Source organism: Enhydra lutris, unplaced genomic scaffold (assembly GCF_002288905.1).
Source record: "Enhydra lutris kenyoni isolate GAN:26980312 unplaced genomic scaffold, ASM228890v2 scaffoldscaffold1, whole genome shotgun sequence".
Taxonomy (NCBI): domain Eukaryota; kingdom Metazoa; phylum Chordata; class Mammalia; order Carnivora; family Mustelidae; genus Enhydra; species Enhydra lutris.
In genome coordinates, this window is record NW_019154085.1 from 71,120,351 (window position 1) to 71,133,877 (window position 13,527).

Genomic DNA, 13,527 nt, shown 5'->3' on the forward strand with positions numbered 1-13,527 from the left:
ATTCTGAGGTCTTAAAGGAAAAATTGTAGAGTAGGAAATCAACTTGAATTACACTACTTTCCTTTCTCAGTCTCAGGACATTATATTAGGGCCTTGGATTTGGCTGAATTCATAAAATGTACTAATTTGTTTGTTCATCTGGTTAGTCAACAGCTATATATATAAAATCCAAGGTGCCAAATCAGAGGTGAACCAATACGAGGAGACTTATGCCTTGAAACTGGGGTGGAATGACAGAATGTCATGTTGATTTCTGATCCACAATTCTGAAAAATTAGTATGCTTGTCAACAAAAGTGTTTTCTGTCATCTGCTGGGCTATTAGAGAAGCAAACTCAAATCTGGGTGAATCCAACTTAGTATGTACTAACCTGTGACACCATACAGACTATATAGGCAGATTGCCTCCTACTAGCAATATCCCTAAATAAGGCAGAAACAATAAAAACATTAACATGGAAGTTCTCTGAGGCAGGGCTTACATCTTGTCCATCTTTTATCCCTTCCAGAGCCTAGCCTGTTTTCTTAAAAACAGGAGGTATGCAATAAATGTTGAGTTAAATGCAATTAATTTTGATAGATGTTAGTTCATGGAGATGGAAGAAAAAATGGGGATATTTCTGCAATTTTTTAAATTTATTTATATAAATATAATTTATATAAAAAAGGTTTCATTTATTTATTTGAGAGAAAGAGAGAGAGAGAGAGAGTACAAGCAGGGCAGACGGAGAAAGGGAAGCAAACTCCCTGCTGAGCTGGGAGCCTTATGTGGGGCTCGATCCCAGGAGCCTGGGATCCTGATCAGAGCAGAAGGCAGACATTTAAATGACTGAGCCACCCAGGTGCCCTGAAATGCTTTTAACTTGTTTATGTTCCAAGATAACTCCTGAGTAACAAAAAGAGTTTATTGATACAGACAGCTCATGGAAGACTAATTAGAAAATGAAGTGTGAAGATGTTAAGGCAAAGGAAGGAGAGGGCTTGCCTCGCTGGAGTTAAGGGAATTGTTAGAAGTCAAGGGAAATCTGAGAGATGCTAATGGGGTCCCATGGGATGCACATTCAATAAAAGTTCACTGGCAGGCAAAGAATCTGGAACCTTTACTTGTCTTACATTCAGGGAAAAGTAGAGTTAAAATATTGGTCAATACTAAAGTACAAATAACCACAGAAAAATAACAATTTAGCCTTAAAATTCCTTAGGACATTATTGGGCAAAGACACATGCCTCCTGATTAGACACAATTAGAGGTGTCACAGTATTAGTAAAAGAGAAGCGCCACTCCTGGATGAAGGAATTAGGAGCCACCAGCTGTCATCCTGTGAACCTGGAGGGCACTTCAAGCAATCAGAACACGCATCTTGAAGAGAAATCTGAACATGTTGTTCCCAGCATGGGCTGGGGGAGCAGTACTCAGACCCATGAATGGGAATCTGGTTGGCGATCGCTCTGATCACAAAGGGCAGTAACGTATCACATACAAAGAAGACCACTTTATAAAATTTCATGAATACTCACAACCACCAATGTAATGGAATCCACTGTCCTCATTTTAGAGACTGAGATGAATTGGGACCCAGGGAGATCTAGGGCCTGCTCAAGATGACACAGACTAATATATACTAATATACTGACTATGTAGGATTTTTTTTAACTCTACTTTTCTTTTTCTTTTTTTAAGATTTCTTTATTTAAGCAAGAGAGAGAGCGTGCAGGGGGTTGGAGAAGAGGGAGAGAGAAATCCAAGCAGATTCTGTGCTGAGCTCAATCCCATGGCCCTGCATTCACAACCTGACGCTCAACCCACTGCGCCACCCGGGCACCCCATAACTCTACTTTATTCTTTAGAAGGATATTTACCGATTAGAAACTCACGATTAGAAGTTCTGTAGGGCAACTGCAATCTTCCTCATAAATTGCTAAATTGGCTTTTTGATACAAATAGGTGACCCTGGGCACATGTGGCAGCTCTCCAAGGGCCTGTTCATCCCTGGAATGACCAGTCCCAACCTTGAGTGAGCCACAGGGGAAACGTGAGTGTGTAAATTTGACTAGGGGAGAGAGGGATAGATGTGGATAAAGGAGCACTAGGAAGGAGATGAATAGGAGGAGCAGAGGTTCGGGAGGAATGAGGAAGGAGGAGGAAAAGGACAGGTCTTAAAATGTGGGAAAGCACAAAATCAAGAAATCAAACAGTTTTCTAGAGACTGCTTCATGCTACCCACTCCTCTGGTATTGCTGCTTTTGTAATGATTAAATTTAAGTATGGCTTCCCTGCTGATTTCTACACTGAGATTATATTGACACAAATAGCTTACTATATATCTAAGTATATCTGAAGCAAAGTAAAAACACTTAGAAGAGTTGCTTTGTGGGAGAATAAGACAATTAGTAGATCGGAACAACTGTGCCCCATTCAGCATTCCCAGGGACATACAATCCCATCACTTTATGGAGGTACCCGAAGAATTCCAATAATTACGGTGGTTCTTTGGCAGGGTCCTGATTACATTTCAACTTCAAATTTCACAAGGCTTTTCAATATATACACAATGTGGTGATCCCCAAAAAAGTCTTTAAAAAGTAGAATTTAAACGTGAAAGAAATTCCTTAAGAATAAATTAATATGGGGCGCCTGGGTGGCTCAGTTGGTTGAGCAACTGCCTTCGGCTCAGGTCATGATCCCGGACTTCCAGGATCGAGTCCCGCATCGGGCTCCCAGCTCCTTGGGGAGTCTGCTTCTCCCTCTGACCTTCTCCTCTCTCATGCTCTCTCTCACTCATTCTCCCTCAAATAAATACATAAAATCTTAAAAAAAAAATAAATATGACAGTATGCCAAGCATCACACCCACCCCAAACTTCCAGGGGAAGAAAAAAAACTAGACATGCACATGCGCGCGCACACACACGCATGCACACACACACAGAGGTTATTTGGCCTGGTGCAGTTCCATAAAACAAATAAATGGATTCTGCATACCCTTGCCATCGCAGGTCATTCTAACACGTGAGAAAATTTCGGGGCTTAGAAGATTAAATCCAAGAGGTTCTGGCAAGATTCAGAATTCTGACTCAGTACAGTTTCTGAAATTATATATTTGACAGTTTATATTATTAACAGTTATGAGGCATTTTTTATAGCATGGCTTTGGAGAATTTTAAAATTACATTAAGTAAAAATCATCATAAAAATTGTTGCATTCAGCCGTTCATTCGGTATCTGTTGAAGCGAACATACTATATTTACTACTTGGAGAAAGAAACTGTTCAAAAATAGTTCCAAGATAAATTTTTAAAAAGCCACTAATAAAAGCTGGGCTTATGGCCAGTCTGGATGCTAAAGTTAAGCCATTTTAGAAGAGAAGAAGTTTGGCTTTTCAACATGCTACAACTTCATGATTAAATTTCTCTCAATGTTTTTTGAAAAATTTAAGTTTCTTATTGATATTTCAAGCTGGAGAAGCAACTTAAACAGTTAATGAAAAAAATGACATATATGTCACTTGAAAAAATAACTTTCCCCCTCACAACAGGCCATGAAATTTCTGCGGGACAGCTCAGGATTCACTTCCTGCGGCAACAACTTTATGGCCATAAAACCATCCTGACAACCTTCCACAAAGCACAGATGCTCAACTTACACCTTAAGGACTGGAAAAAAAATATATACATAGAACTCTTATCCTTCAGTTTTAGAACAACGGAAGGCCTTAAGAGATTATCTGGTCTAGAATTTCCCCAAGTGGATTTCATGAAACATGATTTTCCTAAATAATTTTCCGAATAGTGGTGGGGTGATCCAGATGAGTTTGGGAACACTCTTGGAGAGTCATAATATAGGTTATTAATAATAGGTTATTAGCGAAACTCGGAAGCCCAAAGAAAAGAAATAGGTAAGTTTAAAAAAAAACAGACTTGGTTTTTTAATCAAACCTATTTGAGCACAGAGCCCTTTTTGTAGCAAATATTTATAATGAAACTCTTGTAAAATTATACTGTCTTATAAAAACCTCTTATCTGTGAAGAATCTGAAGTCCAGAAAGGCTAGGGGATTGCACCGAAGAGATACGATTAGTTGGTGGATAAGCTGAAAACAGAGCTCCCATTTTAGGACCCATTTCTAGTGCTATTTCTAGTACCATGTTCTCTCTCTTGTACAACACCTACACTCCCTGAAGCATCACAGACTATAACAAGAGCCAAATCTTGAGACTATCTAGTCCACAGCCCTCTTATTAAAGGTGGGGAAATACAGTCTCAGAGAAGTGAAGCAGTTTGTCCAAAGTGACCCATGAAATCAATTCCCGTAGGAGAACTGGAACCTAGCTCTTAATTCCAACACCGGGCACATTTCCACGGCAGTATACTAACTCCTACAACATCAACACTTTTGCCTCTGAGGAAAAGGCAAACCCCTCACGGACAAGAGGGGCTTTAGCTATTCAGGACCCAATAAAATATTTACTAAACCATACTTGTGGCAAGAGAGATTTTAAATCAATTAAACATGATTGTCTTTACTTACAAATGTCATCAACTGTGACAGGGAATCAATGTGTCAAGCTCTTGAACAGGTCATCATCCCTGTCCTGTTGGATGACACCTATAAATAAAATAAATCTATTTTTGAGTGAGTAGATTTTAAGCCAACTAGACTTAAGATGCATGCAGTTTAAAACAAAGAATAATTTTTAAAGTGATTCATAATTATGTACTATTGGCGAGAACTAGTTTCCAGGCCCAGCTTTTTCACTCTACGTGGCTATCACTGGTCATCAGCACAAGACAGTCCAGGCAGCGTAACATGGGTTGTTGCCAGAACACACGGGGGCTCATGGATCCTAGAGCTGAAAGGGTCCTCCAGGCATTAGCTGCCTCAGTGTCTTTCCTTTGTGAATGCTATTTGCTCGTTGTAGGAGGGACAACCAAGACCTTAAGAGGTTAAATGACTAGCCCTATGGGGAATAGCTGAAGTCTCTTAATGTTGAAAAGTATATCCAGAACGCATTAGCAAAGGTTATCATTAGGCTGATCAACTCTAAAAAGCCCACATGCACACACTGTAAAAATATTTCACAAATGTTGATTTAGAATATTCTATCACAGCTGCGTAAAATATATTTTCAGTGTTAGAGATATTTAAATACAACCATTACTGAGAAAGGCCATGAATGGAAAATAACCAAAAGTGAGAAAATGGGAATTAGAGAGTGAAAAGAACAATATTAGATACAGCACAGCTTTTAGGATTCTAAATGCTGGTTACTTCCAAAAAAGATCTGGGTTCCTAACAAATGTGAATATATGAAAACGATTTTCTACAATCTCTAATTTCAAATGTTGGTTTCTCTGTAGCCACAAAGTGTCACTTTGAGTTAGACTAGACAAAAACTAAAATTGAGGCTAGACGAGGAACATTTTAGATTCCCATACACTACCTAAGTACTTTAAGACAACTGTAAGTATTTTAGGATACCACCTTGAGGTAATATGGCTGTTAAAATAACATCACCACCAAACTGGAGTGCTTACTATGTGCCAACCACTGTTTGATTATTTCACATGTATTATCTCCTTCAATCAATTCTCACAACAACTTGATTATTACTACAATTTTGCAAAGAAGAACATCAAAGCATAGAAAAATTAAGTGACATGAAGTAATTCACCCAATGGGTAAAATGGCAGAATTTGCATACAAATCTATTTGGTAATCCTAGCTCAAATCACCATGTAACACTGCATTTCTTTAACATGGCAACTAGAGAGTCTTGAAAATGTAAGAATGGATTAATGCAATTCCAATTAGAATACATAAAATTCTCCCACCTACATCCCACACAATATAAAACATCAGGAAATTCACTCTCTTTTTGAGGGATAAGGAAGCAGCTAGGAATAATTTTCGAAGTAAAATAATGTTAATGCCAAGGAACTGAAACTTACTGTTAACTTTAAATATATTACAAGATATGCCAAATGAAAAACTTAAATTGTCTTTTAAAATTAAAATAAATCTTTCTGATTCAATTACTTCTTAAGAGTCCAGAAGGAGATAAACACTCCTGTTACTCAGGACTGACTAATTCTCAAAACAGTGTAATAGTTATTGATAGACTGAATTTAATCCTAGGTATTTTAAAGTATGGATATATATCACTTTGCTAAAGAACAGAACTATGTATAAAGGGAACGAAAAAGTAGTTTTGATAATTATGCGACTTCCTCAACTTCTCGTGTAATACAGCTGTCTTTTCTGGATCACAGTTATGCTTCTGACTCAAAGCCCTGAACTTTTTTTTTTTCTTATCAGGGGACATTTTTTTTCAACATAGTTTTGAAGCTGTGAAACTGATGAAATAAGAAGTAATATGGAACACAAACACAGACCTGATATAACTGAACAAGAATTAGATATATGCAAAGCTCAGTACCACCAAAACCAGACAGTAGGGAAAATGCACATTTTTTTCAAAGCTCTGGGGAGCCAGCCTCTTCTGGCAGTCATGGCTTGTTCATACAGACCCCGAACGGAAGAAGATCAAGTGTGGTTTCATGGTAGCTTACCCTTTTCTCTGACACCCCATCCTGGCCTGTAGAATCTCTCTCATCATGTGTCTCTTTCAGGACTGGAATATGTTTTTGGTATGCTGGCTCTCTGTTTAAGGTTGTGTATCCTATGTGCTCATAAATTGGGTTTATCGTCATCTTGGCAATGTATTCTGCTGCCTTGGTTTCAATATAGAGAGTAATCAATCCATCAGTCACCAGATCGTGGATGGACTCAAAGCGCTTCTCCCCAACGAAGTGCTTTCCATCGTAGTACAGCCTGAAGTTTCTGGTTTGACTTCCAAATCTGCCTCAATGAAATGGGAAAGATGTTTTTAAGAAAAGTAAGCAAGTGAATTCTTTCTGAAAAAAAAAAAAAAAAAAAAAGAACAAAAAAATCCCCACTATTGCTTTGTTTGTGTGTGTCTTCTTTGTTAAATAAACTGTGGCTATATCTCTATGAATCGTCTGGAATATAGAAAATAAAACACTTGCACACAAAGAATGAATTTGCAACAACTAGGGATAACTAGCCAGAAGAATGTCTCCTCTAGAAGGAAAAAAAATGTTCTTGTTTATCTTTTTAAACCACTTCATTGTCCTGTAGGAAAAACGAGGAAAAATAAAGCTCATATCCTATTAGAACACTTCTTTATTCAATTGTTCCATCACAGATGAAATTTCTATATTAACATGTTCTCAAGTTGATCAATAAAAATATTCAACATACTATAGATCCCAGCGTTTGTTTCTTTCAATGGGAAAGGTCCACTCAGGGCTCAGCTAGGTATGATGCCAGTAACCATTTAAAGTAGAATGGATTCCAGACCCTGAGCCACACAGTTGGGCAGGGGGGCAATTCTGTAAGACTGATGATTTACAGACCTGTATTCCTGAAGCAAATAATACATTATATGTTAATAAAAAAGAAGGAAACATACTTTTGTGATTTCTAGCCACGGGTCAATCACTTGCTCTTCCCTATTACGTAGTCATTTTTCTGTATCTCTTTTTTGAGTCTAAGCAAGAAATATTTGAGGTATATATAGGGCACAGAAGTCACAAACTGTTGGACTCTAGAAATTCTGTTCTCCGTTTTGGGTCATGTTTTGGTGACATACTTTAAAAACTGGAGATTAATGGTTTAATTTTATGATAATTTCAGTATTTTGTTTCTTGACTTTATGAAATCTGATGCCACAAGGCACCAAGAGCCAGTATTATGGTCTCCCAAAGGCAGTCCCAAGTGAGCATAATTAAAAACTGAACAAATCAGAAAGAGTATATTTAATTTCATTGTTTAAAACACACAGAAGGAGCGCCTGGGTGGCTCAGTGAGTTAAGCCTCTGCCTTCAGCTTGGGTCATGATCTCAGGGGCCTGGGATCAAGCCCCACTTCGGGCTCTCTGCTCAGCAGGGAGCCTGCTTCCCCTTCTCTCTCTGCCTGCCTCCCTGACTACTTGCGATCTCTCTCTCTGTCAAGTAAATAAATAAAATCTTAAAAAAAAAAAAAACACAGAACAACAACAAAAACAAAACAGAGGTGAAATAAAATACTAAAATAATACCCTGTTTAATACTAAAATAAAGTGCTTAATTAGGACTGCAAACCTATGTAACAATATTATTCTGGTATTAGTTATATTCCAGAAGGACAGGACTTAGCAACTTAAGAATCTACTTTTAATGTATCCTTAAAAAAGGAAACATTTTTTATAATGGTCTGAGGTATCTTTGTTTCTGTAGTTCAAATTGAATTTTAACAATTATTTAATCTAGAACCCAACATTCTATCCATGATGGTCCTTCTACTAAAATAAAATTTATCCACTTTTTGGTTCTTTAAAAGCAATTATATTTTGATTTATACTCAAGTGAATGATCCATATAATTCCAATTTCCCATTCTCCATTTTACTGTAATGTTACAGACATACTTTTCCTGAGTAAACTTTCACTATAAGTCTAAAAAATTAGAAGGTAAAATTTCTACACCAAAATTAAATATGAAAGTTTTTTTCAGTTTAATATGCTGCTTTTAAAATTTCTTTTTTGCTACATACTATCTGGTTTTGCAAAATGAATATAGAAAGCCACTTTATAATTTCTTGAAGATTCTTACAACAATAATCACTCATAACACTGTTTAACATGAAGTCCTTTTATATTTCAATTGTATTCAGGGTCACTTCAATGAAAGATGAGACTATTTTACTCCTTCAGGGGTTTATGATTTTACAGTGCATATGACAAACTAAAGACTACCCAAGCAGTGGTGGCAGGCATTTGTCACTCGAATTTCTTCTAAAATCTGAGCAGGATGGGACTGTCAGGCAGAAGGGAAGATGGCAGGCTTGAGTTGGGATGGTTAGACCAATAGAGCAGAGAAGTTTAGGAGGCTTCACAATGGGCCTATTCCTAATCCAGCCAAGGAGAGGATTTCCTGGCTACCTCTAGGTAGTGGGCAAAAAACACTAAGTCAGTTTGTCCTTTTCTCTTATCATAGCAACTTCAAGAGACCCTACGCACAATTCACAATTCCTCCTGATCCTGCACTTCAACTCTGGGCTTCCAGTCCAATCAAACTTCAAGTCTTAAGGGAGGTGATCAGATAATGAAGATAACTCATAAAAAGTTGATTTAAAACTTGACCTCAAAGGACAAGAAAATGAATTTCCATTTTGGAATTGTGATTGACTTTTTAAGAAAGCTGCATTATTTTTACTACTGGAACTGCATGCTTTCTTTGTCTACCCTGTACCTCCTTTCACTTTGGAAGTTACATAAAGACAGCATCACAGCACAGACCGACAGAGTCCTCTTCTCTCCTGTGATTTGAAAGGCATGATAGAAAATCTTTGAGGAGGATGGGGAATGGATGTGTTTCTTCGACAGAAAAAGAGCCATAAAAGGAGAGATGACAAATCTAAGGGCAAAGAAAGAATCCGTCCTTGTAAAAATTTATCACTTACAGATTGTCATTTATGCAACATTTAACAACACACCCAAGAACTCTGGTAAATATTAGGTGGTTCATAATAAAGTTCCTGTTCCCTTGATTACCTTAATAGGAAAGAGATGTACATGAAAACAAGTCAATACAAACATAAGATGAAACGCTGAATTTTATTTATTTCAGAGTCTATTTTATTATTTTTTTAAAAAGTAAACTCTACCCTCAAACTCATGACCCCAAGACCAAGAGTCACATGTTATACCAATTGAGCCAGGCAAGTGCCCCAAAATGCTGAATTTTAAAGAGTTCATCTTTAGTTTGATTTCTAAAAAATGATCATAAAAATGTGTATAGTCTTGGTCTTATATGGAAGAGTTACATCTCCGTGGAATGATTAATGAAACAAGGGAATCCAACATCTCTCTCACACCATGAAAACGAAGGTGCTCACTGCTTAGAAAGTCTCAGAGCTACTGCTTACAACCAAGTACAAAAGCACCTTTGCATATTGAAATAGGGTTTGACCTGGGAAAGGCAAATGTGGGGCTCTGTGTTTTTAATAGAAAACCTTAGGTTTTGGGATCAGACAAAATAAGTTTAAATCCTGGGACTGCCACATTTTAGCCGAGTGATTTGAGCAACTCGTTCTTCAGATTCTGCCTCTAGAGAACAGGAATAGCATCACCTTTCTCCAACACATGGCTGTGAGGATTACATAAGCATATTTAAGTGAAAGCTAAGTAGACCCAGGTTCAATGAATGGTGGGTAGTTCCCTTTCACCTTCCCTGTTAGGCCTCTGCAGGGAATGATGGAATATGTATCAAACAATGACGTAAAAGAGGAGAGAGAATGACTATGCATTGGAGGGGGCTGGATAACTAACCGCAAATACAAATGACTTGTCCAGGACCATCTCTGCGCTGCCTGATTTCACAGTCAACACAAGGCAAGGACAAGCACTCTGTGAATTTCTTCTATGTCCCTGAATAAGCTTATACCACCTGGTTGAACAGAGTGGAACTACAGCAGAAAGCAAAGAGGGGAGGAAGGGAGAAGCAAAGAGTCTGCACGGTGGCCTGTGAGTCAGATCTCTGAATTCAAAGGCGAAAGGTCAGTCAATGCAGCCATACTGAAGGCAGGACATGTGAAACTGTTCTGGTGACATGGGCTGAATTCCACACTATTGGACAGTGATTTGTAAAAACTGTTAAAACTAAACCATTTTCCTCCATTTTTGCAGGAAAATCTTCCTTTTCCTCTTTTCTTATATTTATTACTTGCATCTGCCCTTGCATTTTTATAGCTGTTCCCTCTTTGGTGAACATGTTTGAAGCTGTATATGACCAACTCTTAGACCTAGCTAGAGTTCAACAAAATTCATTTTTTTCAAAGTGGTACTGTAGTTAACCAAGAGAAAAGAGAGACTGGGATAATCTGCTTTGAACTGCTACTGTTGTAGCAGATAATTACCACTTTCTAGAAATGTCTTTTTCTCCAGTGATTTCAGGTTTGGGTTTTCATGTTTTAAAAAGCTGTTTAATGCTATGCCCAGTTGTATTCAAATGAATTTCAAAATATATAATTCCAAACATCTAGCTTTAAACAGTGAACAAAACCCTTAATAGCATCCTTTGTATTTTTTTAAAAGTAAATTGTACTAAAAAAATTCAGTCTAGAGGTACAAAGTGATGAAAATATGTATAAGGAATAGCCTTTGGGATTTTACTTTACTTCTTCTGAAACCAAGAATTAGTTCTGATTTGAGGTCAAAGTATTTGAAAATATCTCTTCAAAGGAAAGCTCCAAGCTAACAGATGTTTTCTCTTAACAAAGAAACATACACAACACACTTGTCTAAGTTAACAATAAAATGTTAGAACTATTTCCAGAAACCAACATGTAAGAACAATTTTATTGGTCATAAATACATATCTGTGTATTGTTTACCAAAGTCAGAGAAGCTAATCTAATGATGAAATACAAGAATTTCATAAATTTAATCGTAAATACACCCTTGAAAGGAACATTAAAAGAGAGACAAGAATATGATGAGGCATTGAGTTAAATACTAAAAACTGAAAGGCTTAGAAAGAGAGAACATAGCCACATACAATTTGAAATTATTTTTTCCATTGGAAACCTTTGTCAGGATACTACAGTTGTCTATCTGGTCCTATAGTTTTGGATGGTGGAATGGAAGAAAACTATTAAAATACATGAGCTCATGAATATATTCCCTTGGCACAGTAAATCATCTTCAGTGAACAAGGCAAGCCAATGTGCCTATCTAATCCTCCAAAGGCAGTACCGGTCAAGCTCTGGAAGGTGGAACTGATAGACGAGAATGAGTTGAAGTCTGCTTAAGAAGCAGTGAGTTATTCCCCCCACGGTCTCCAATCTGGTCTCCAGTGCCACCCCTTCCCCCAAACTGGTGGAAGACTTAAGTCTTATTTTCTGGATAGAGTAAAACAAGGATGTTATGAACTGAGGGACACCAGACAAGAATTGAGGGGAGAGGTGCTATCCTGAAAATTAAGTGCAAGTTTTACATGTTGAAGACTGAATCCCCAGGCTCTCTTTGTTGCTGGAGTCTCAAAAGGCTTGCACTTTTCATGAGAGGAGACTGGAAGATTCTGCTCTGGGAAATCTGATCTGCCCAACTGAAAAGACTTAAGAATAGAAACATCACCCTCTGCTTGGCTGCTTTCTTTCAAGCTCTCAGAACTACCAGTCAGCTTTTTAGTGCCAAGTAAACTTAAATGTGAACAGTTAGCCAAGGACCACCTGACATCTGAGGAAAGACTGTCTCAGGAAGAACAAAGATAGACAAACAGAATGAGAGAAAATTGAAGGAGAAACACTAGGATGCTATGAAAGAGGAATAAATATAGAATACATAGAAAAAATGAAGACAGCACAGATGAGGACTTCAAAGGAAGAAATGAAAGATGAAGTTGAGAAAATTTTCAAGAAGAGCAATAAGATGGAAAATAGAGAAAAGAAATAAGACAGATGATCAATCCAAGAAGTCCAACATCTAAATAATAAGAGCTCTAAAAACAGAGACAGAGGAAATAGAAGGGGAAGAAGTCCAAAAAGATCATTTAAATCATCTAAGTTGAAGGACACAAGTCTATATGACGGACAATTACAACGGGCTCACACCCAGAAGGCAAATGTGAGAAGGTATTTAGTGAGTCCGGCAAATGCAAATTAAATCTTCAGAATGGTAAAACCCAACAAGTCTGACCATACCATGTACCAGCAAGGATACAGAGCACCTAATATAACCAGCACCTGGCATACTGCTTAACGAGAGGGTTTTATATTATCTAGTACAGTTGAATATATGTATTCCCTATGACACAGCAATCTTATTCCTAGATAAGGTCCAAGACAACATGATTATATGGACTAGGAGGCACATACACATGCACACTCACACCCTAACGGTAATGTTCTTAAATGCCTAAACCTAAAACCTACATATCCCAGTAAAACAGAAAGAAATGTAGTACACATACTGTGATGGTTAATTTTATATGCCAGCTTGATGGGTGTTTTCAGATGAGATTAACTTTTAAGTCAATGCACTTTGCATAAAAAGAATGATCTCCATAATTAGGTGGGCTCATCCAGTCAATTCAAGGCCTGAACAGAACAACACGTTGGCCTCGCTGAGCAAGAGGGGATCCTCCAGCAGACTGCCTTTGCATTGACCTGCAACACCGATCCTCCTATGTCTCAGGCCTACCAGCCCACAGTGCAGATTCAGACTTTCCAGTCCCCATAACCACGTAACACAATGGCTTCTGATAAATCTCCTCCTCTCTGTATGTGTATAGACACACACATCCTGTTCACTCTGTCTCTTTGGAGAACCTTGATTAATAATGAAATACTATATAGGAAGGAAAACAAACAGATACATGCAAGAACATGGATGAATTTTTACAAATATAATGGTGGGAAAAAAGAACAAGTCACAGAAGAATACACACAATATGGTCTGATTATATAA

General features: G+C 37.6%; 1 protein-coding gene across 2 annotated transcripts in view; it reads right to left on the reverse strand.

Moving 5' to 3' along the window:
- LOC111142360 (chimerin 1) overlaps positions 1-13,527 on the reverse strand; it is a 154,879-nt gene that overhangs the window by 81,568 nt on the left and 59,784 nt on the right. The window contains exon 5 of one of the 2 annotated variants that reach the window (XM_022495390.1): positions 6,569-6,857. In XM_022495390.1, coding sequence (XP_022351098.1) covers positions 6,569-6,857 — 289 coding nt within the window. Of the gene's footprint in view, positions 1-4,526; positions 4,567-6,568; positions 6,858-13,527 lie in introns of those variants that run through there. The other variant, XM_022495401.1, reaches the window with a different exon arrangement.